Here is a 24379-nt window from a genome sequence, read left to right as displayed (position 1 = left end):
TCAGGTGTCAGGGATTTTTTTAACTTGACTCGACTGTAGGAGTGTCTTAGCAGTAAAGAATAAAAGTATTGAAACTTCATGCATGATCCGCCGTTTTTTCACGCATCTCAATATTTATGACGTCATATCTCCAAATATGTGTCGTACAGTGATATATCTGTGAAGGTACATTCAGCGGCATGTGTCAATACTATCTACGAAATATGTTGCAAATGGAATTAGAAACAAAGAAGTAAAAAGTTTAAATTTCATGCATGATGCTGCAGTTTTTCAGTATCTCAGTTTTTATGAGGTCAGATCTCCTAATCTACGAGTCATACAATGATATAATTTTGTAGGTGCCTTCAGTGCCATATGTGGATACTGCCTGTGAAATTTATTGCGAATACAATCAATACCACAAAGCAGTACTTTTAAACGTCTTGCACGATGCGGCGATTTTACGTGCATCATGCTGTGTATAAAGTCGTATCTGCTGAACTCTGTTAGGAAGATGGTTTCTACCCCCACATCGACTGTTCGATCACAGTAAGGGATACATGTACCAAATCTGGTTTCGGAGGAGACGGGGAAGACACACACACACACACACACACACACAAACACACATCCATTTTTATTACATGTATGACTGGTTGTTCTGCAACAGAAACTTGTAATCGTTTACGTCATGGTATAACATTCCTGTCATTTACTCCTGCTAATCTTTAAGATGGACTATGACCAAAACTAGTCGCACTGTGCAAAATAAGACAGCTGAATGTTTTGACAACGCATTTCAACGAAATGCTGTAAACCTTCTGTGATCAAGTACTTCACAATAGTTTATACCCGACCTTCGCAGGTGGGCATATGATCTTGCAACTCCTTGTCCCTTTTGAAGTCCCCTTGGTTGGTGTCAGCATTTGCCAAATGGTTCAAATGGCTCCGAGCACTATGGGACTTAACTTCTGAGGTCATCAGTGCCCTACAACTTAGAACTACTTAAACCTAACTAACCTAAGGACATCACACACATCCATGCCCGAGGCAGCATTCGAACCTGCGACCGTAGCGGTCGCGTGGTTCCAGACTGTAGCGCCATAACCGCTCGGCCAACCCGGGCGGCCTGTGTTTGCCGCAGCTAAAAATATTTAGAACTTCAGTATATGCTAGTGATGTGAAACATTTACTGTACCAGTAGCTGTTTGTGATACTGTGCGACATTTACCGGAAAACGGTAGATTATCTAATCACCGAACGTTGGTATTATGGTAGCAGGAATGAAAATACAGGAGCAACGTTTTTCATCTTCAAGGTTGCCGAGACCTCGTAAGTGTAATAGGGGTATGCGAGACAAGGCGACCACAAGGACAGAAGTAGCGCAACAGAAACACACCGACGTATTGAAAATCCCAGTGAAAGGACGACAGTGGGACGAGAGGGAGAGGGTGGGGGCAAGAAGGAAGGGGCAGGGGAGCGCTGGAGAGCTCTGCGGAAGGGAAGGCAGCTGTGGGTCGATCGGAATGTGGCGCGAGACCGCTACAAGGGGAGGGGTGGGGGCGGGGTTGGAATCAAAGAGGACGGCGGCAGGGGAGCTGATTGTGCGCTCCGCTGCGCGGTCCCGAGGCGACCCGTAATTGGCGCTAGGTCCCTCTGTATCGGAGGCGGCGAGCGGTGAATCTGCAATCATCTATTGGCACCGTCAGACACAAGCTGTGCTGATCAGTCGGTTGGGGCGACGCCAGATTGTCAGCACTCGCTGCAAATACGCGAACGGGCTGTCACAATAAAGGAGGAAGGTGCGCTTTAGATGGACGAGCTAGACCACGCGAAGCACGCGCGAAAGCTGTTCTGCCGGTCTGGCACATTTTCGCATGGCGTGAGGCTAATACTGCTGAACGCAAAGCCATCCTTTTAGACTGCTAGAAAATAGCTGTGTGCCCATTTGCGTTCGAAAAAGAAGTTTATTGCCTTTCTACATTTCCTATTATGGTATGTATACAGAAAGACTTCATATTTGCCGCGTTTCCCATACCAGTTCGAAGCTGGCGATCATTGATGGAATCGGATCCTATTACTCTGATACCAGTTCACACGCCTGTACTGGGGGTTCCCCAGAGTCAATCAAAAACAGATATTTAAGATAGTTTATGTACACTGAAGAGCCAAAGAAACTGCTACACCTGCCTAATATCGTGTAGGGCCCCGACGAACACGATGAAGTGCCGCAACACGACATCCCAGATAATAATGTTCATGTCTAGGGAGCCTGGTGGCCAGCGGAATTGTTTAAACACAGAAGAGTGTTCCTAGAACCATTCTGTAGCAATTCTGGATGTCTGCGGTGTAGAATTGTCCTGCTGGAATTGCCCAAGTCCGTGGGAATGCGTAATGGATGTGAATGATGCAGGTGATCACACAGGATGCTTCAGTACGTATCACCTAGACGTACTAGGGGTCTCATATCATTCCAACTGCACACGTTCTACTCCGTTACAGGGCCTCCACCTGCTTGAACAGCCCTCTGCGGAAATGCAGGGTCTATGGATTCACGAGGTTTCTCTCCATACCCGCACACGTCCATCCGCTCGATGCAATTTGAAACGAGACTCGTCCGACCAGGCAACATGCTTCCAGTCATCAGTTTTCCGATGTCGGTATTGACGGGCGAGGCAAGACGTAAAGCTTTGTGTCGTGCACTCATTAAGGGTAAATGAGTGGACCTTCAACTCCGAAAGCCCATATCGATGATGTTTCGTCGAATGGTTCTCACGCTGACACTTGTGGATGGCCCAGCATTAAAGTCTGCAGCAGTTTGCTGAGGTTTGCACTTCTGTCACATTGAACAACTGTCTTGAGTCGTCGTTGGTCCTGTTCTGGAAGGATATTTTCTGGCCGGACCTATGTCTGACATTTGATGTTTTACCGGATTCCTGAAATTCACGGTACACTCGTGAAATGTCGTACCGGAAAATCCCCACTTCAACGCTACCTCGGTGACGCTGTATCCCATCGCTCTTGTGCCGACTATAACACCACGTTCAATCTCACTTAAATCTTGATAACCTGCCGTTGTAGTAGCAGTAACCAATCTAACAACTGCGTCTGACACTTATTATCTTATATAAGCGTTGCCGACCGTAGCGCCGTATTCTGCCTTTTACAAGTCTCTGTAATTGAATACGCATGCCTATAGAAATTTCGCGGCGCTTTAATGTAGACTGTATCAGAATTTTTATCTTTATGATTTATTATTTTGATACATGTGAAGATGATTCTGGTGCCACAAAGGAATTTCCGATAATGTGTAATAGCTGTGTAATTTAGTGGTATGACTAATGTGTTTAAGAGTTAAGAAAATGTATGATGTCGTAGTCCTAACGCTTGATAGGTTCAGTGAATGAGTGGGAAACATTATTCACAGTCGTCAGAGTACATGGCATGGACGCAGTAGTAAATATAAATGACGAACGTCGGCTCCTCTCAGGGCACAGAAATTCATAGCCTCACTTTGTAGCACTTCCTTACCTCTGTAACTAATCTCGTCGCTTAAACCCACTGACATTGACCCGATATTACGGCTTCTTCAAGAACTAATTTAAACGCCATCCTTAGTGATCACACTTACTGCAGTGCTACACACACTACGTCATTGTCAATACTTTTTGTATTGGTCTTTTGTGTATCTACAATTCAGTCAGTGCTGAAAAAAGGTTACTGGCAGATTATTTAACAAAATAACATTTTTGGTAAATCCTTTAATACGTTTACACACACAAACAGACACGCACACGCACACAGGATCATGTAATGTTCTGAACTTCCTAACAAACTATACAGCAAACAAAATAGATGTTGTACCTGGGTCTGAACTCGTCATATTACAATAACATTTAAATTTTTCCATTTTATGCATAAGTAAATTTATTCATTGGTATTGCTTCATAGTGTAAGTAGCGGCAACGTTTATGTACAGAGCTACCGTGTGAAACAATGCTTCACCCTCAAGTGTGTGTGCAAATCGTAACACTCGGTGCTTAAGGACACCCAGTTTAGTATAAAATCAACTGTTCCCTGAGTAAATTCTCCAAAAAAGCCATGAATGCATTAGATTTGCAGTCGAAACCAGCCATCTCCACTAGTACATTTCATTTTTAAGAAAAACTCGATAAGACTACACTAAATGGATTGGTTTGTAGGCAGTACATACAGATTGTGATCCTATGCAGAACATCGACGATTTACTGATAAAAACAGTCCTCCATTTGGGGATCTATACTGAATACTGGACCGAGTTCTGCATACGTATTTAACAAAGTAGTGATAATGGATCATTGCCAATATTTCAATCACAAAATGCTATACTGCAAATAACATCAGGAAGCATGTTGCCGTTTAAAGGCTTTAGAGAAAACTTCATCATTTATATAAACAAATGTATGAAAGTATTACCATTGCATGAATCAGACTACTTTGGACAACATCATAAGCAACAGTTCACTGTAGTGGAACAATAAGGTCCTTCAACCAAGGTGAGCTTTAATTTATTTTATCGGCGTTTGGTGTACATAAAATGCAGCTACCAACATTCTACACTTCACGATTAAAGGGAAGTTATGTAACTACATACAAAGCACGTACTAGCTGAGAACAGACGATAATAACACGTTGTAAGGGGCCTAAATACGGTTCATTTTCATTTTTGAGGGAATGAAGATGAAGAACACTTTAAATAGCGATATTTGTTCTGAAAAGGTATTGTGATATTATCTAATGGTTACACGATATCTTCCAAAAGATAAACATCGAGCAATACGTAGAAACGATAATATAACCTGTCAGACAGTCTGTGGTATGGTACACAAGTTTTCTGACTTATGTGCACAGTGTTCAGTTTTTCTCAAAAAAGTGCATGACCATTTTGTGCATTCTGTATTTTCGTTAAAGGCCTGCAGCTATGTACAAGTGCACAACTTAGTAACCCGCATACGGAGATAACCGATTTCCGTTTTATAACAGCCGACTGTTATGTTGAGGAAGAAAGGCACAGCACAGCAATGAATGAGAAGAGGGGACATAGTAAAACACTACAGGGCAAAATGAGGTAGCGACAGCTGCTGCACCTATGAAGTAAAATTGACAGCAACAGCAGCCCTAGGTCTGATGCTATCATAGCTCGATGCATGTGAGCAGTCCATAGTGGCATGCTTTTTATGTATTCTGTTTTGCAAATTTTGTTAGCGTCTGCACAAAACACCAATTTTTCTGGAATTCTGACTCCCAGGAGAGTACTTCAAATTCCTTGGTCCTATATTCCCATCGGAGGCCGGCGTATTTCATTCTGCCACTCTTCACCGGATTTACTTCAGACTCTGCGGACCGTGAATTAAGCGTGAAGTTGCTATAGTCACAAACACGCATATTTTGGTCTCTGTTGACCACTCCACAGTAGCTTTGTGGGGCTTACTAACATGTTTCACTGAAAATGGGACGATGGACCCTTATCAACAGGTGTACAAGTTCTCCGTCTGCTTCCATGTACACCAGCATGGGGTCAACCACCCACTCACTGTCACTCATCTTAAGGCAGCTGGAGGCCATGCCCCGTTGCCACTTTCTCAGAGGTTGAGCCACCCTAAGCTGCCTACTGTCGCTTCCCTTTGCCGCTCCCCAGCTGGCCATGGTCAATTCTGAATACTTCCCTGGGATAAACTAGCCTCCAGTAAATCGACGCGTTTCCGCAAAGTTTTCATGTCGTGTGAATTACCATCACCTGACATTAGTTATTCCAATCTGTCCATACTATACCCTCTACAAGATGCATTGTGCCTTGTCAGTCATTTTTGTTCAACCCTACTGTTTGCTCAACGTGAGTTAGGTGATTTTTAATGACTTCATGTAAGGGGCACAGTTCATGCCATCTTACACCTGTGTGTTACGTATGGCGTGCATTCTTGAGACTGTACATATAATACCTACAATCTCACATCACATACTACATATATGTATGGTGAATTTGGAAATATGCAATTTATGACAATTTGTAGTAATGTGAAAATTCAAACATTGGAGGACATTCAAACAAAAGTAGCATAAAACGTTACAGTCATAAGAAAATAATGAAGAAACTGAAGGAACAGAGATTGAAAACAGCCCATCTATTAGCTAAGGTGCCTATAAATAAATAACATTGTGTTACGTGAGCTTACAATGAAACATATTTAGGGACTTGGCCTAAAACAGCGGTAATTTCAAAATTTTTTCAGTATTACTTTCGAAATTTGATGCAAGTATTTCAAGAACTAGATGATATGATCATATTTTTATCTTATGTAGTTTATATTACAAGAAAATAACGTCTTTCAGTGTTTGTTGAAGTAATCATAACCTATTCTAATTGTTTTATACAGTTTGTGTTGAAACGATGATATAGTTTTATATGGTACTGATTTGAGTGTCGTACATATATCTAACAAACTGCCACTACTATGTGCATTATGCATACGTTACACTCTTGCCCACAATATACTCCCGCACACATACTGTCACAGTTCGTAATGTTTAGGTTGAGTTGATGTGTGGCTTGAGAGTGATATCTCCACACCCGCTGCAGTCTGGAAATTCGGAAGTAAAGTGCAGATCCTGCGCCGGCGGTAGAAAGACATGTTGTGAACTGCAGCAAATGACCAAGTACACTGTCATTTGCGCTTATCCGACGCTAGCAGACGAGCGAAATGTGGCTAACTGGCTAACTTCCTCTGGCTCTGCATCATTAGCGTATCTGTCCTCACCGTTAGGTGTAGATGTTGCTTAATATGTCCATTTTCCGGAAAGCGGGCAACTTTAAGACTGAGGACTTACTCAGTGACAACAGCGCACTCCAGCTTTCTCTTCTTTAGTACTTCTTTAGTACTTTAATTAAGATCAACATACCTCTGCTGCAGTGTGTTCTTGCATGGTATTACTATTAATGATGGAAGCTACAATTACAACTGAGCTAGTGACCACGTGGAAAAACATGTCCGTAAGTTCCTTCGAAACTTTCTGCTGCTGCCGATAACTTTAAAGAGCTGACTAACTCAAGGTACGATGTAAATAAGTTACACATGCAGACCATTATGGGTAAGAGCAAAATTTTACAAAAAAATTCTTCAGCCACTGGAAAGCGAAAAATTTATCTCTGTAGATTGTAGATGTAATAACACAGATAACTGCACAAATAAGTGTAACAATTGGAAATATAGCAAACGTGTTGTCAATGAAATCTGAAACATTTGTGAATAATTTACTGAAAAAGACAAAGTTTTCCGCAGTATAGCTTATTTTCTAAATATCACACAGTATCTCAGAATATTGTATTGAATATGGGATGACTTCTTCTCTCATACAACTGAAATTGTACGTAAGTGTCTAACAGTTCGAAATAATTGCCTCACTTGGAGAAATTCGTTTAAATGTAAGTGTTGTGACCTGTGTAAACAAGTACGTGGAAGTTTTGTTATATTACCCTGATTAACGCAGTTCACATTTTTTGATCTTATTTTGCTTCAGTGTGGATGTACGTATAATTATTTGGATTTTAAGACTATTAAAAAAAGAAATAGCACCAACCTGACAAACTTTGTGACAAATGGCTCTGAGCACTATGGGACTTAACAGCTATGGTCATCAGTCCCCTAGAACTTAGAACTACTTAAACCCAACTAACCTAAGGACATCACACAACACCCAACCATCACGAGGCAGAGTAAATCCCTGACCCCGCCGGGAATCGAACCCGGGAACCCGGGCGCAGGAAGCGAGAACGCTAGCGCACGACCGCGAGCTGCGGACTTGTGTCAAATATTTTTGTGTATTTAGATTAAACAAAACTCAGAAACGTTGATACATTTGTTACTAAATTGCAAATGTGTCCCATAAAGAAACTCCAGGTTAGCCCATTGTGGCGACAGATGAATCTCACTTTATTTTTCCTGTCTTAGATATTATGTTGCAATGTTGTCTTCAGTTAGGGCTAACGTTTGTTTTATTACCCTTATTCGTACATAGTTTTCACGCTTATTTTGTTTCAGTGAGGATGTGACTACAATTAATTGGATTTTAAAATTATAAAAAAAATTAATCTTCATTGTTCCCTTACTGGAAGGAATCAAATGTTTGACAGTAGTTGTTACGGCGTTCTTTGCGATAATATTTCAATAGTTTTGGCACTGCTTGAAAGTTTGATAGCATCACAGCTTTAAAATCAGCGTGGTTCATGTGGTTCATCGCCACCATAATTCTTGTTAATTCTGTTATCATCATTATTGTTTCTGGAAACAGTTAATTCTTAATATTTGTCACAATGTTTCCCGTTGTGGAATCTACATTAGGGATTGCAGTTATGGCTGAAACAACCGGTCTCCGGATGCACTGATTTTTTTCATCTGTAGTTTAACCGGGCAGTTTAAATCGCTCAAAACATCCCTTTTTTGAAATGACCGATTTTCGGTTTTTTATTGCTGTTACTTCCAGTAAAAAACGCTCGTGCTGAACAAAGTTTCAAAAATTGTAAGGCTCCATTAGGTTTTTGCCTTATACATTTCAAGACCCTTAGAATCAAAATATGAAAAAGAAAACTTTGTCTGTCCGTCGTTCACTGCTTTTCTCTAAAAGTAGCGAGAAGCTGCATTGTAAAAATAATGGTCAGTATTTCTCTATTGATTCTAATTTTTTGAAACTCTGCTCAAAAGTCATGTTGTAATCGAGGATCATATCACGATTAGAGCATTACGAATAGTTAGTGCTAATTCGTGTAGATTGAGGTTACAGCAATCTGTGTTACGTGTTGTCTGTTTCCAAGAGCTACAAGCAAACAAATACATACGATGCAGACACAGGAGGCAGACAAGCTGTTTCCTACTTTTATTAGAAACTATGGACGAATCAGTGAATGAATTGTTAAGTTTTTGATTTATTACTGTAGCAATAATTTCCTTTCTCTTTTACGTAGTCAAATATACGCTTTTACTTTGTAAAAATAATGCGAAAACAGCTGATTTTGCTGACAAAAACGAAAATGCTTATTCGAAAAATGAAATGAACAATTTAGATAGTAGGCAAAATACAACACTTAGCAATAACGAGTACCTGATAGTAGTTAAAATTTCAATAATGAATTAGTCCATTGACCAATATTTATTGTCCAGTCTGTTCATAAATACTCTTCCTATAATGTGATGGTATTTAAATTGGCTCCTTTCATCAGATATAATGTAATTCATTGGCTGACGTTTCGGACGCCAGAGAACTTCCTACCAATGATAAATGTTTTTTAAGCTACAAACAACGTGCTTGACATATAACTTTTACTCTGCTCCCAAGAAACGAAACATCACTGATTGACTGTGGAAATTAAAGGATGCCAAAAGCAAAACCTCTATTTCGTTCGGAAATAGTCAATTAGGGTTCACTAGTCCATTCTTGACTACTTCCTGATCAAGTGATGACCAAAAGAGGTATTGTAGTTTATATGGCTTACTCTCTTTGAAGTAAAGGTGAAAGTTTACCGATTTCGTTCAAATAATTATTTAGCTCTTGGGTCAAATATATAACGACTTTGCTGGGAATGATGAGGTTCATGTACACTTTTTTAAACAGTACATCTGACAGTGTAGAACCGCACAACCGAGAGTTCTGTAATACTATCGCACTCCTGTCATGAAGGCCGCTCAGAAGCTTATGAGATAGGTCTTTTGGCTGCACTATGTGAGAACTGATATATCCAAGTGTATTTCCTCAAGACTTACTGTAATCTACCCGCTTCGAGAAATCTCCTTTGTAACCTCGTGGAAGGGCATTAACATACCCACCGTTTCTGACAATAATTCCATGCAGTTCAGTACATCCAGACTAGGGACAGTGTCATTCTGCAATACAACCAGTATTCGGCGAAGACAGCGAGAAACTATTCTGTAAACCAGGTGGGGGAGAGAATAATATACGCGGAAAAACGGGCTAAACCTCAAACTTAAAAACTTAGACATAAGTCTTACCATCAGTTGCTGGTGACGGAACTATCATAACTGACGTTGGTCTCATCCTAAATAGCGTAAAATAAAATTTAGGGGTGAGACCAATGTCAATTTTGATACTTCCTTTACCCAGCAACAGATGGCAATATTCATCTCTATGCTTTTACATCTGAGGGTTTGCCCGTTTTTCCCGTGCATATCTTCTATTGTACTCTGCTCGGATACACGTATTGTCGAATAGCCTGCGCCACACATAAAAACAGGTACGTTATTGGCTGAGCAACGCTGGATTGATTCTCATGTCACGTGTTTGCAGCTCGGTTCTAACTGTCGGATTTCTTATAGAAATATTATTCATAGCTTTTGCCAGTTCTTATTGAAATAGCATTCATCGCTTTTGCCAGTTGCTATACAATGCCTAACCCAATATTTCAAAGCAATGGAAATTTTTTAAATAAATATTAATCGTTTTATAAAAAAGTTTTATTTCAAATCCAATAACTTTTGGACCACTGTTACAGCAAATTTTGTACACCGTATTCTTTAGCCGTCTATCAGTAAAAAAATTTTAAAAACCTGGTATAACGGAGAACAAACAAATACCGAAAAATACCGATTATTCATAACCAAAATACCGGTACAGGTTTTAACCGATCGGTCTTTCTCATCTGTAGTCTGCATATGCATACTGGGTGATCAAAAAGTCAGTATAAATCTGAAAACTGAATAAATCACGGAATAATGTAGATAAAGAGATACAAATTGACACACATGCTTGGAATGACGTGGGGTTTTATTAAAACCTGAAAAATACAAACGTTCAAAAAATGCTAGACAGATGGCGCTTCATCTGATCAGAATAGCAATAATTAGCATAACAAAGTAAGGCAAAGGAAAGATGATGTTCTTTGCAGGAAATGCTCAATATGTCCACCATCATTTCTCAACAATAGCCGTAGTCGAGAAATGATGTTGTGAACAGCACTGTAAAACATGTCCGGAGTTATGGTGAGGCATTGGCGTCGGATGTTGTCTTTCAGCATCCCTTGAGATGTCGGTCGATCACGATACACTTGCGACTTCAGGTAACCCCAAAGTTAATAATCGTACGGACTGAGGTCTGGGGACCTGGGAGGCCAAGCATGACGGAAGTGGCGGCTGAGCACACGATCATCACCAAACGGCGAGCGCAAGAGATCTTTCACGCGTCTAGCACTATGGGGTGTTTTTTTTTTTTTTTTTTGGTCTAATAAAACCCCATGTCATTTCAAGCATTTGTGTCAATTTTTATCTCTCTATCTACATTATTCCGTGGTTTATTAAGTTTTCAAATTTATACTGACTTTTTGATCGCCCAGTACATTATTAACACACTATTGAAAACACGAAGGTTTCATCCGGTTACTTTGACGCGTCTGCCGTTGAAGAAGATTTACGTGTCAGCACGGATCAATTATTCGTCGGGATGACACACCTCCGTAAGGTGACAGGGCATTGACGATGTGGAGCGCATCGCCTGCCCGGCCGTGACATTTTGCGCAGGGACCGAGGGGTCGCGTACGCCCGACAGCACCTCCCCCACCCCTCCCCCCCGGCCCCTCCTCAGCGTTCCCGCCTCTTCAGAGACGCCGAGTGTTGCTGCCAGTTACTGACTGCTGATCTCTGTAAGCCGATTTCCTTCTGCCTGCGCGTTCCCTGGTGAGGTTATATCAATTTCTCGTTCGCTTCCCTCTCGATGTGGGGTAGCTGCCGTTCGTCTCATCCCCTCTAATCGGTATTATGCATAGCTTATCAGTGGAATACAATTGACTTCTTCCCTATTCATAATACTTTCTGATTACACCGTTACGAGCTTGCAAGTTTGTTCCAATTTCCCGAAACATCAAGGTCACTGGCATAACTAACTTTACATAGTTGCACTGTACTTCTCTTCCGATTCCCTCTTGTTATTTTACCATACTTAACTGTGTCAGTGATGCTACTGATGTTATGTATCTTGCATTGATTCATAATAACTTTTGGCAAAAGTAATTTTCGGGTTATAATTCTTTGCTAAGCTAATTCAAAAGAAGTCACAGTACTTATGATTCCAACCTGTACCCAACGAGACTGACTAAACTTAGAAGCTGCTTACGAAATTCGTTGTGCTGATTCTTCAGTAATGAGTAATATTCAGTATAGTTATGGTTTGCTTGAAACAAATCGTTGATTGTGTATTATGCTATTAGATAATAAGAGACTTTAAAACTAACGTAATGATCCTACAGAAAGGAAATTCGCTAAAATTTCAAATAATCTATGATACGTTGCAAAATTTAGGAGAGGCAGTGATACTGGAGTGAAATCACAAATTCTAAACCAGGTATAGTCAAAGAGTCAATTGTATATCAAAGATGACTATGATTGACCTTCCATATAAGACTAAAGTGAGAAGAACTATTTCGACAAAAATGTGAAATAAAAACATGTAGCTTCGGAAAAATATATGACACATTAAACTAAGGAACTACACAACAAATTACAGTTGTTTAGAGAAAAAAAATTCTGTAATAGAAAATATACTTTAGGGACACATTCGAGGATATGACCGAAGGAGGTAATACGGCATAAGCAAGTATAATATTACAAATAAATAAAACATTTCAACTGAGATGCGTGATCAGACTATACTTCTAAGTGAAGCAGCTGTAACAGTACAAAGTAAAATTGTAGTGTGACTTAGTTCTGAATTATCAGACTACTTCCTTTACACAGAATTTCTAAGTGCAAGGAACTACAAATAAACCCATCCAGACCACTTTGTAAATCATCCTTCCTAACTATGCGCCCCACATTTTACTTTATTTCAATTACTGTAGTATCGTCCCATAATTTAAGTTTTGCATAGTTAAAGTTGTTTCATTTACTTATTCTCATCATGTATGCTGTCCGCACCTTGTAGCTGAGCGGTCATACCTAACGGGCCGGGTTCGATTCCCGGTTGGGTCGGATATTTTCTCCGCTCATGGACTGGGTGTTGTGTCGTCCTTACCATCATCATCATTTCATCCCCATCGACACGCAAGTCACCGAAGTGGCGTCAAATCGAAAGACTTGCACCAGGCGAACGGTTTACCCGACGGGAGGCCCTAGCCACACATTTGCATTTCCATCATGTATACTTGCAATATTATTACTTTCTGATATTATACTTGTTTGCGAAAGTATCATGTTGTTCAGTCAAGTCCTTGAAAGTCTCACAAAAGTTTATTGCATTTTGATGAATTAATTTTTTTCTGAAAAATTGCTGTACTTTCTTGCGTAATTCGTTAACTCAACGTGTCATTAGTTTTTTCTAAGCTAGGTAGTATTTTCTTACATTTTTATCGAGATGGCTCTTTTCACTTTAGTTTCATACCGAATGCTAATGATTGAAAGCTTTGACAAGCAACCGAGAGACTCTTTTGATGAATCTATCTCTCCCACAGTTTACAGTTAAAACACTTTATCTTTGTACCTGATGTCGCCCTAACAGCTGAAAGCTGGTTTATACAAAACAGTGGTAGAAAAAATCATGTGTCGTAAAACTGCTGACTACGCATGGTGGTTGGTTTCCTATTCATAATGCTTCGTATTCTATTTAGATGTCAGCCCATTCATATCCACACGTCTCCCTAACTGTGCTAAGGGTCTCTTACTCCATCATACATCTCGCAAGTTTGGTTGGAATTTCTCCAGTAGTGCGAGCTATGCTTATATCCCATGAGTCCCTACAGCCACTCCAGAGAATAGAGGTGCTAGGGTTGTCTTAGTTAAATAGTAGCTATCTCTTGTTACTAACTCATATATGTGCCAAGTTTGTTTCCAGTTGCTCCAGGCACTCCTTGGCAGCGCTGGAACTCACCTACCTACCCACTCATCAACCCTCCCTCCCACACCCACCCACTCACCCACACACAGACACACACACACACACACACACACACACACACACACACACACACACACACACACGTAATACAAGATGAACAAAAACTTAACAGACAAAACTTTGGATGTTGTTTTCAGAGTATTTTGTTATCAGGCGTGTAAGGTTTCTTATGGCTCGCCACACAATAATAATTTCATTATGACGTAAAAAGCGCGTTACACCAATTACCGTTGATTCAGCGAAACTGCCGTCAGAACAATGAAAAACCCGTAATATGAAGTCACCAAAATGTACATACAAATGAGACAAGTGCAACAATCCTAAGAGGAAACATGTAGGGTTTATCTCAGCGCGTTCGCTGCGTTCTGTCGATGCACAGCACAGTTCGTAAGAAAACCAAAACACTTCCCTTAGAGGTATTATTCAAAATATCGAACTGCATTAACGCGACAGCACGTATAGTGTCGCACCATCGACTGACTTGCACGCTCCTGTTACGTGCTTGCTATTGTTGCAGATCAGATCTCCCTGGTGTCGCTGTACCACGTTCCACTTGCTTAAACGAACGCATACACAACGTGCATGTCAGCCAATTCTTTATCAGTAAACATATCCACAATGATGTACATCAACTTGAACACGGAACAAACAATGCCGGTAAAACAAACCCAAAGCAGAACTGAATTGTACTGAATGTAAGCTTGAGGACCAACAGTAACGACTCAACACATACGGTCAACGTTTTCGCTGTTGTACCGATATTTTCGATGCAGTACACATATCGAGATTCAACCGATTTATTGTAGCGGCTTGTCCTGGCGTTGTGGTATAAGTACATAGCCCGCTGAATTCTGTCCATTTACGTGGAGCGAACCTAATACCATTTTGTTACGCTATGTAGGCTTCCATTAGCTGGCAGTGTAATGCACTCTATCCACAAAGATGATTATGTAGAGAGCCGACCCACGTAAGAAGATCACATGGTGTACGCTTTCGCAAGACCTCCATTCTGGGCTTTCTAGCTTCATGCACCGACGAAATTCCTGGCTCTGAATGTCGACGTTTCTTTTTGTTTCAGATTTAACGACGCTCTCACTCCTCTCATACGTCAAAGAAACGTCAGCTGCAGCCAAAGCAACAGAAGCGGGACTCTGGAGTTTCAGTACATACGCATAGGTGATTAAGACATTATGGCAAGCCTGAAACTGCGCAGGATATACGCTGTAGAAACGGACGTGTACTTCAGCCGTATGGCTGATCAAGAAAACCCTTAGAGAAGAGTGCGAAGGCGGATGGATCTACGTGAGGCAGTCCTAACGGCAGACTTCGTTGTCTGCACACGAGGTCAATCCCCGCAGTGACGAATGGCAGAGAAGTCGGAGAGCGGCGTCTCTGAGGTGGTGGTAAACACCAGCTTCGATGACTGCATATCCAAGTACCGCGACTTCTTTCTACCCAATGGTGAGTCTATACAGTATTTACTTTCTGTATGAGGCGATTCAGCGTGTCCTCTTAGTTTTTGTTTTTTTGTTTTATTGTTATTAATCCCTTCTAGCCAGTATTAGCCGCATTTAGCATTTATGTTCAACCTATAAGTACTTGTACCAGTGTCCTCCATAGTGGCAAATGGCTTGTGCTTGTGTTACGGCAGTAGCTCTGCGTGCTTTATAATGTAAGCGACAATTTTGTTGTCAAACGTGACAAAGATTTCGGTCAATATTTCTTTGGTTTAGGTAATGTGTACAGTCTGTGTTTCTCACATTACTAGTAAATATATTAAAATATAGTTAACGTAAATGTAACATATGTAAATATAAACAATATTAAGTCCATTATATGTTTAGTTATATAGTTTCATTGTCTTTGGTCAGCGATATCTGTAAAATTATCGATAAAATGTTTGCTTTTTTGCGTCGGTTTGTTCGTTTAGAATACCACTCGGATCTTTATAATGTGAGTAAAAATTTCCGTTTCCTCATGAATGTTTAGATTTTTACCTTTGTAAGTCGTGTGTAGAACAGAGATGCATTGTACCATGGCTGTTGCTTCGCGATTTTCTCGCTGTTCGTGTACTCTCGGAACGTCGTTTTAAAATTTCTCCCTCTTTGACCGATGTATATTTTGTTAGCAGTCTTTTTCCAAACTCCTGATCTGGGAAGCTTAGTTGGATATTCAACTGTAATTTATGTTCGTGCTATTACTATCTTCTCTGATTTGCATCAAATTTTTAGATTTCTTTTTCGTAAAGCGTGTTGGATTTTATCTAATATTTGTTACCAGAATGGTAAAACAATATTTTTGGCTTGCTCTTCATTTTGAATCCCTTAAGTGTAATTTCGTCTTTCAACGTAGTTGTACTCGTTTTGTTTATTTCGGTAAGAACTCTTGTAGGTTTATATCCATTGTTGTGTGCTGTAGTTTTAAGTGTGGCTATTTTTGAATTGATATTGTCTTGACTTAGTGGACAATTATAATTCTGTTAATTCAAGATCGAAAATAGGTTTCATTGTCACTTCACTTATTATGGATCACTGTATTTGTATCGTAAGTTTTCTGAAAATGCTGAAGTTATGTGCTGTATCTTCTTTCCGAATTACTAGGCTTTGTTGTTCACATTATACCTATTTTTTCTTCACTTCCACTGATTAGGACTAGAGGTTGATCGACATATCTTCGGTAACACTGTCTGTTAGTGAAGAAATCTGTTTGCGCTGGTGAAAATATTTGCTAGAGAATCAGCAAGACAATTTCCCAGTGAAAGGTCTTTGTCTTGTCCAGGATTCTGGTTGCTAAAAACAAAATAATTACGTGATAAAGTAGATTTAAGTAGTGAGATATATCCATATACTTCCACTCTCTCCATTTGGCAATGTCTCCAAGGATTTTCTTGGATAACATGGATCGTTTCATCGAGTTTTACGTGTTTTGACAACAAAATTTGGCACATATTATAAAGCATGATTTGCCTGATTTATACTAATATGAGAATATTCTAAAAACCATATGAAATTAATACAACATATGCTACATATTAAATTAGGAAATGAGACACTTAAAGTGGTAGATGAGTTTTGTCATTAGGCAGCAAAATAACTGAGGATGGCAGAAGCAGAGAGGATATAAAATATAGACTGACGCTAGCAGGTAAAGCTTTCCTGAAGAAGAGAAATTTGTTAACATCGAGCATAGGAAGTCTTCTCTGAAAGTATTAGTACGGAGTGTAGCCATGTATCGACGTGAAATATGGATGATAAACAGTTTAAAAAAGAAGAGATATTGTCTTACAGAATAATGCTGAAGATTAGGTGGGTAGATAACGTAATTAATGAGGAGGTACTGAATAGAATTGGGGAGAAGAGGAATTCTATGCACAGCTTGACTAGAAGAAGGGGTCGGTTGGTAGGGCACGTTCTAAGGCTTCAAGGGTCACCAGTTTAGTGCTGGAGAGAAGTGTGAAGGGTAAACATCGGAGACCAAGAGATGACTACACTAAGCAGATTCAGAAGGATGTAGGTTGAAGTAGATAGAAATGAAGAGACTTGCACATGATAGAGTAGTATGGAGAGTTGCATCAAACCAGTCTTTGGACTTGAGACCACAAAAAAAACAGCAACAACATGCAAAAGCTTGTATGACGGCTTAAAAGTAAAATATTAGTAAGTTTCAAACAGTCTGACACATTCGAACGCTTGTAGTATTTACTATGGACTATTTTATGAATTTTCTATGGAACCACTGATGACGAACATATACTCGATACTGGTCTGTTAAGAAATTGCAGAATGTCACACGCGGGGTGGACAGTATTAATGGATATGGCAGGAGCGACGATTCGAAGCAAAAGACACCAGTAAACACATATTCTTAAATGTATGCCTTAAAGACTATGAGCATTTCATCATTATCGATACCGTGAAATTGCTCTATTCTACTACAAACTCTTTGCTTCGATTTTTTTCATAGATCGTATTATGCACCAAAACAAGACAAAAATGTGAAGTAAACTGGGCTCTAAACGGCATGTCTTAAGAGCTATGAGTACTTATTCATCTTCACTGATGTGGAACACATTTCTTCAACTGAACAGGTGTCCATAGCTCTTAAGGTATGCCTTTTAGAACCCATGTTTAGTAGATAAGTGTTTCTTGTTTTGGTTAATAATACTTCCTCTCAGAACATGAAAACCATAAAGCTTGCCATAGAGGAGGTTTGCTTCATGAGATATAAAAGCTCGTTGCTTTCAAGGCAATGGAAATCAAGCAGATTTGTCTTTATGTACAAAACAAATGTCGTTTATCAACTACATTAAAGCCGTAAGACACCATGAACTCAAAACATTTGCTAATCTATGTAACAAGATAAATGGAGTTCTACTACTCTATCAGGAGATATTGTCTAAGATAACCACCAACAACGGAAGGAAATGTGTAGTATAAAGTTCTTAAAGAAATCGCAAACTATGTTCAAATCAACAGCAAGTCATCTTCGTCCTTCTTTTTCCTCCTATGCAAACCTCTTCATCTGAGAGTACACTTGCAATCTTCGTCCTCTGTTTGCTGGATGTACTTCAGTCTCTGTTTTCCTCTACAGTTTGTGCCCTCTACAGCTCCCTCTGGTACCACGGATGCCATTCCCTGATCTTTTAATAGATGTTCTATGATCTTGTCCCTTCTCCTCGTCGGTGCTTTCCACATATTTCTTTCCTCTCCGATTCTGCGCATAATGTCCACATTTCTTGCCTTATCAGTCCACCTAATTTTCAACATTCGTCGGTAGCACCGTATTTCATATCATTCGATTCTCTTATGTTTCGATTTTCCCTACAGTCCATGTTTTACTACCAAACAATGCTGTATTCCAAACGTACAGTCTCATAAATTTCTTCCCCAAATTAAGCCCTATGTTTGATGCTAGTAGACTTCTCTTACCCAAGAATGCTCTTTTTGCCATTTCTAGTTTGCTTTTGATGTCCTTCTTACCCCATCCGTCATTGGTTAATTCACTGCCTAGGTTGTACAGTTCCTTAACTTCATCTACAAGCAGTCCTGATGTTAAGTTTTTCGCTGTGCTCATTTCTGCTACTTTACATTACTTTCGTCTTTCTTCGATTCCATATTCAGTACTCATTGAACTGTTCAATCCGTTCACAAGATCATGTAATTCTTCTTCACTTACACTCAGGATAGCAATGTCATCAGCAAATCGTATCGTTGATATCCTTTCACCTAGAATTTTAATTTCACTCCTGCACCGTTCTTTTATTTCCATCATCGCTTTGGAGATGTACAATTGTAACTGTAGCGGCTAAACACTACATCTCTGTCTTATCCCCTTTTAATCCTAGCTCTTAGTTTTTGGTTGTCCACTCTTATTATTCCCTCTTGGCTCTTGTACATTTTGTGTATTACCCGTCTCTCCCTATGGCTTACCCCTATTTTTCTCAGAATTTCGAACATCTTGCACCATTTTACAGTGTCCATCGCTTTCTCCAGGTCGAATAATCCTATTACCACGTCTTGATTTTTCTTTAGTCTTGCTTCCATTATCAACCACAACGTCAGAATTACCTCCCTGATGCTTTTACCTTTCCTAAAGCTTAACTGATCGTCATCAAACACATCCTCAACTTTATTTTCAAATTATTCTGTATATTATTCTTGTAATCAACTTGGATGCATGTGCTGTTACACTGATTGTGTGATAATTCTCGCACTTGTCAGCTCTTGCTGTCTTCGGAATTGTGTGGATGACATTTTTCCGGAAATCGGATGGTATGTCGCCATACTCATACATTCTACACACCAATGTAAACAGCCTACTCTTCATCACTACTAAATTGTAATCTGAGTCTTGATCTGCTCCTCATTACGCCTTACAATCCAATATCTGATTTCGAAATCATTGCCTGACTACGATGTAATCTAACTGAAATCTTCCAGTCTCACCTGGCCTTTCCTAAGTTTACCTCCTCCTCTTGCGACTCTTGAATAGAATTTCGCTATTATTAGCTGAAATTTATACAGAATTCAATTAGCCTTTCTCCTATGTCATTCTTTGTCGCAAGCCCATATTCTCCTGTAACATTTCCTTCTACTCCTTCCCCTACAACTGCATTCCATATCCCCATGACTATCAGATTTTAATCTCCCTATACGTAATGTATTACTCTTTCAATATTCTCATATACTTACTCTACCTCTACCTCTTCATCTTCAGCTCGCTAGGTCGGCGTGTATATCTGAACTATCGTCGTCTGTGTTGGTTTTCTGTCGATTCTGATAACAAATCTATCACCCAACAGTTCGCAGTAACACACTCTCTGCCCTATCTTCCTTTTCATAACGCATCCGACTTCAGGTATACTGTTTTCTGCTGCTGATGATATTACCCTACACTCATCTGACCAGAAATCTACATCTACATCTACATCCATACTCCGAAAGCCGCCTGACGGTGTGTGGCGGAGGGTACCTTGAGTACCTCTATCGGTTCTCCTTTCTATTCCAGGCTCGTATTGTTCGTGGAAAGAAGGATTGCCGGTATGCCTCTGTGTGGGCTCTAATCTCTGTGATTTTATCCTCATGGTCTCTTCGCGAGATATATGTAGGAGGGAGCAATATACTGCTTGACTCCTCGGTGAAGGTATGTTCTCGAAACTTCAACAAAAGCCCGTACCGAGCTACTGAGCGTCTCTCCTGCAGAGTCTTCCACTGGAGTTTATCTATCATCTCCGTAACGCTTTCGCGATTACTAAATGATCCTGTAACGAAGCGCGCTGCTCTCCGATCGATCTTCTCTATCTCTTCTATCAACCCTATCTGGTACGGATCCCACACTGCAAAGCAGTATTCAAGCAGTGGGCGAACAAGCGTGTAGTAACGTACTTCCTTTGTTTTCGGATTGCATTTCCTTAGGATTCTTCCGAAGAATCTCAGCCTGACATCTGCTTTACCGACGATCAACTTTATATGATCATTCCATTTCAAATCACTCCTAATGCGTTCTCCCATATAGTTTATGGAATTAACTGCTTCCAGTTGCTGACCTGCTATATTGTAGCTAAATGATAAGGGATCTTTCTTTCTATGTATTCGCAGCACATTACACTTGTCTACATTGAGATTCAATTGCCATTCCCTGCCCCATGCGTCAATTCGCTGCAGATCCTCCTGCATTTCAGTACAATTTTCCATTGTTACAACCTCTCGATATACCACAGCATCATCCGCAAAAAGCCTCAGTGAACTTCCGATGTTACCCGCAAGGTCATTTATGTATATTGTGAATAGCAATGGTCCTACGACACTCCACTGCGGCACACCTGAAATCACTCTTACTTCGGAAGACTTCTCTCCACTGAGAATGACATGCTGCGTTCTGTTATCTATGAACTCTTCAATCCAATCACACAATTGGTCTGATAGTCCATATGTTCTTACTTTGTTCATTAAACGACTGTGCGGAACTGTATCGAACGCCTCGCGGAAGTGAAGAAACACGGCATCTACCAGGGAACCCGTTTCTATGGCCCTCACGTGGACGAAAAGCGCGAGCTGGGTTTCACACGATCGTCTTTTTCGAAACCCATGCTGATTCCTACAGAGTAGATTCCTAGTCTCCAGAAAAGTCATTATACTCGAACATAATACGTGTTCCAAAATTCTACAACTGATCGACGTTAGAGATATACACTCCTGGAAATTGAAATAAGAACACCGTGAATTCATTGTCCCAGGAAAGGGAAACTTTATTGACACATTCCTGGGGTCAGATACATCACATGATCACACTGACAGGACCACAGGCACATAGACACAGGCAACAGAGCATGCACAATGTCGGCACTAGTACAGTGTATATCCACCTTTCGCAGCAATGCAGGCTGCTATTCTCCCATGGAGACGATCGTAGAGATGCTGGATGTAGTCCTGTGGAACGGCTTGCCGTGCCATTTCTACCTGGTGCCTCAGTTGGACCAGCGTTCGTGCTGGACATGCAGACCGCGTGAGACGACGCTTCATCCAGTCCCAAACATGCTCAATGGGGGACAGATCCGGAGATCTTGCTGGCCAGGGTAGTTGACTTACACCTTCTAGAGCACGTTGGGTGGCACGGGATACATGCGGACGTGGATTGTCCTGTTGGAACAGCAAGTTCCCTTGCCGGTCTAGGAATGGTAGAACGATGGGTTCGATGACGGTTTGGATGTACCGTGCACTATTCAGTGTGCCCTCGACGATCACCAGAGGTGTACGGCCAGTGTAGGAGATCGCTCCCCACACCATGATGCCGGGTGTTGGCCCTGTGTGCCTCGGTCGTATGCAGTCCTGATTGTGGCGCTCACCTGCACGGCGCCAAACACGCATACGACCATCATTGGCACCAAGGCAGAAGCGACTCTCATCGCTGAAGACGACACGCCTCCATTCGTCCCTCCATTCACGCCTGTCGCGACACCACTGGAGGCGGGCTGCACGATGTTGGGGCGTGAGCGGAAGACGGCCTAACGGTGTGCGGGACCGTAGCCCAGCTCCATGGAGACGGTTGCGAATGGTCCTCGCCGATACCCCAGGAGCAACAGTGTCCCAAATTTGCTGGGAAGTGGCGGTGCGGTCCCCTACGGCACTGCGTAGGATCCTACGGTCTTGGCGTGCATCCGTGCGTCGCTGTGGTCCGGCCCCAGGTCGACGGGCACGTGCACCTTCCGCCGACCACTGGCGACAACATCGATGTACTGTGGAGACCTCACGCCCCACGTGTTGAGCAATTCGGCGGTACGTCCACCCGGCCTCCCGCATGCCCACTATACGCCCTCCCTCAAAGTCCGTCAACTGCACATACGGTTCACGTCCACGCTGTCGCGGCATGCTACCAGTGTTAAAGACTGCGATGGAGCTCCGTATGCCACGGCAAACTGGCTGACACTGACGGCGGCGGTGCACAAATGCTGCGCAGCTAGCGCCATTCGACGGCCAACACCGCGGTTCCTGGTGTGTCCGCTGTGCCGTGCGTGTGAACATTGCTTGTACAGCCCTCTCGCAGTGTCCGGAGCAAGTATGGTGGGTCTGACCCACCGGTGTCAATGTGTTCTTTTTTCCATTTCCAGGAGTGTAGGTCTATAGTTCTGCACATCTGTTCGACGTCCCTTCTTGAAAACGGGGATGACCTGTGTCCTTTTCCAATCCTTTGAAACGCTACGCTGTTCTAGAGACCTACGGTACACCGTTGCAAGAAGGGGGGCAAGTTCCTTCGCGTACTCTGTGTAAAATCGAACTGGTATCCCATCAGGTCCAGCGGCCTTTCCTCTTTTGAGCGATTTTAATTGTTTCTCTATCCCTCTGTCGTCTATTTCTGTATCTACCATTTTGTCATGCGTGCGACAATCTAGTGAAGGAACTACAGTGCAGTCTTCCTCTGTGAAACAGCTTTGGAAAAAGAGTTGTAGTATTTCGGGCTTTAGTCTGTCATCCTCTGTTTCAGTACCATTTTGGTCACAGAGTGTCTGGACATTTTGTTTTGATCCACCTACCGCTTTGACATCAGACCAAATTTCTTAGGATTTTCTACCAAGTCAGTACACAGAACTTTACTTTCGAATTCATTGAACGTCTCTCGCATAGCCCTCCTCACACTACATTTCGCTTCGAGTAATTTTTGTTTGTCTGCAAGGCTTTGGCTATGTTTATGTTTGCTTTTAAGTTCCCTTTGCTTCCGCAGCAGTTTTCCAACTCGGTTGTTGTACCACGGTGGCTCTTTTCCATCTCATACGATCTTGCTTGGCACATACTCATCTAACGCATATTGTACGATGGATTTGAACTTTGTCTACTGATCTTCAACCCTATCTGTACTTGAGACAAAAATTTTGTGTTGAGCCATCAGCTACTCTGAAATCTGCTTTTTGTCACTTTTGCTAAACAGAAAAGTCTTCCTACCTTTTTTAATATTTCTATTTACCGCTAAATCATCGATGCAGTAACCGCTTTATGGTCGCTGATTCCCTGTTCTGCGTTAACTGTTTCAAATAGTTCGGGTCTGATTGTCACCAGAAGGTCTAATATGTTATCGCCACGAGTCGGTTCTCTGTTTAACTGCTGAAGGTAGTTTTCAGATAAAGCACTTAAAAAATTTCACTGGATTCTTTGTCCCTGCCACCCGTTATGAACGTTTGTGTCTCCCAGTCTATATACGGAAAATTAAAATCTCCACCCAGAACTATAACATGGTGGGGAAATCTACTCGAAATATTTTCCAAATTATCCTTCAGGTGCTCAGCCGAACAGTTGCTGAGCCAGGGGGCCTACAGAGACATCCAATTACCATGTCTGAACCTGCTTTAACCGTGACCTTCACCCTAATTATTTCACATTTCGGATCCTTGTCTTCTTTCCATTTCTCTTCACTGACCCCTATTATACTGTATCTATATTGAGGCTTTGCATTTCCCTTTTCAGATTTTCTATCTTCCTTACAA

At 41.3% G+C, this 24379-nt stretch overlaps 1 protein-coding gene across 1 annotated transcript in view; it reads left to right on the top strand.

Moving 5' to 3' along the window:
• The window catches only part of LOC124595302 (PDF receptor-like), a gene marked incomplete at its 3' end in the record, with an annotated part of 401917 nt that overhangs the window by 134976 nt on the left and 242562 nt on the right, over positions 1-24379 (top strand). The window contains exon 2 of the mRNA XM_047133989.1: positions 14984-15366. Coding sequence (XP_046989945.1) covers positions 15270-15366 — 97 coding nt within the window. The remainder of the gene's footprint in view (positions 1-14983; positions 15367-24379) is intronic.

The sequence above is a fragment of the Schistocerca americana genome, chromosome 2 (assembly GCF_021461395.2).
Source record: "Schistocerca americana isolate TAMUIC-IGC-003095 chromosome 2, iqSchAmer2.1, whole genome shotgun sequence".
NCBI classification, from domain to species: domain Eukaryota; kingdom Metazoa; phylum Arthropoda; class Insecta; order Orthoptera; family Acrididae; genus Schistocerca; species Schistocerca americana.
The sequence above is the reverse complement of the archived record's forward strand: the minus strand, read 5'-3'. Positions and strand labels throughout refer to the sequence as shown.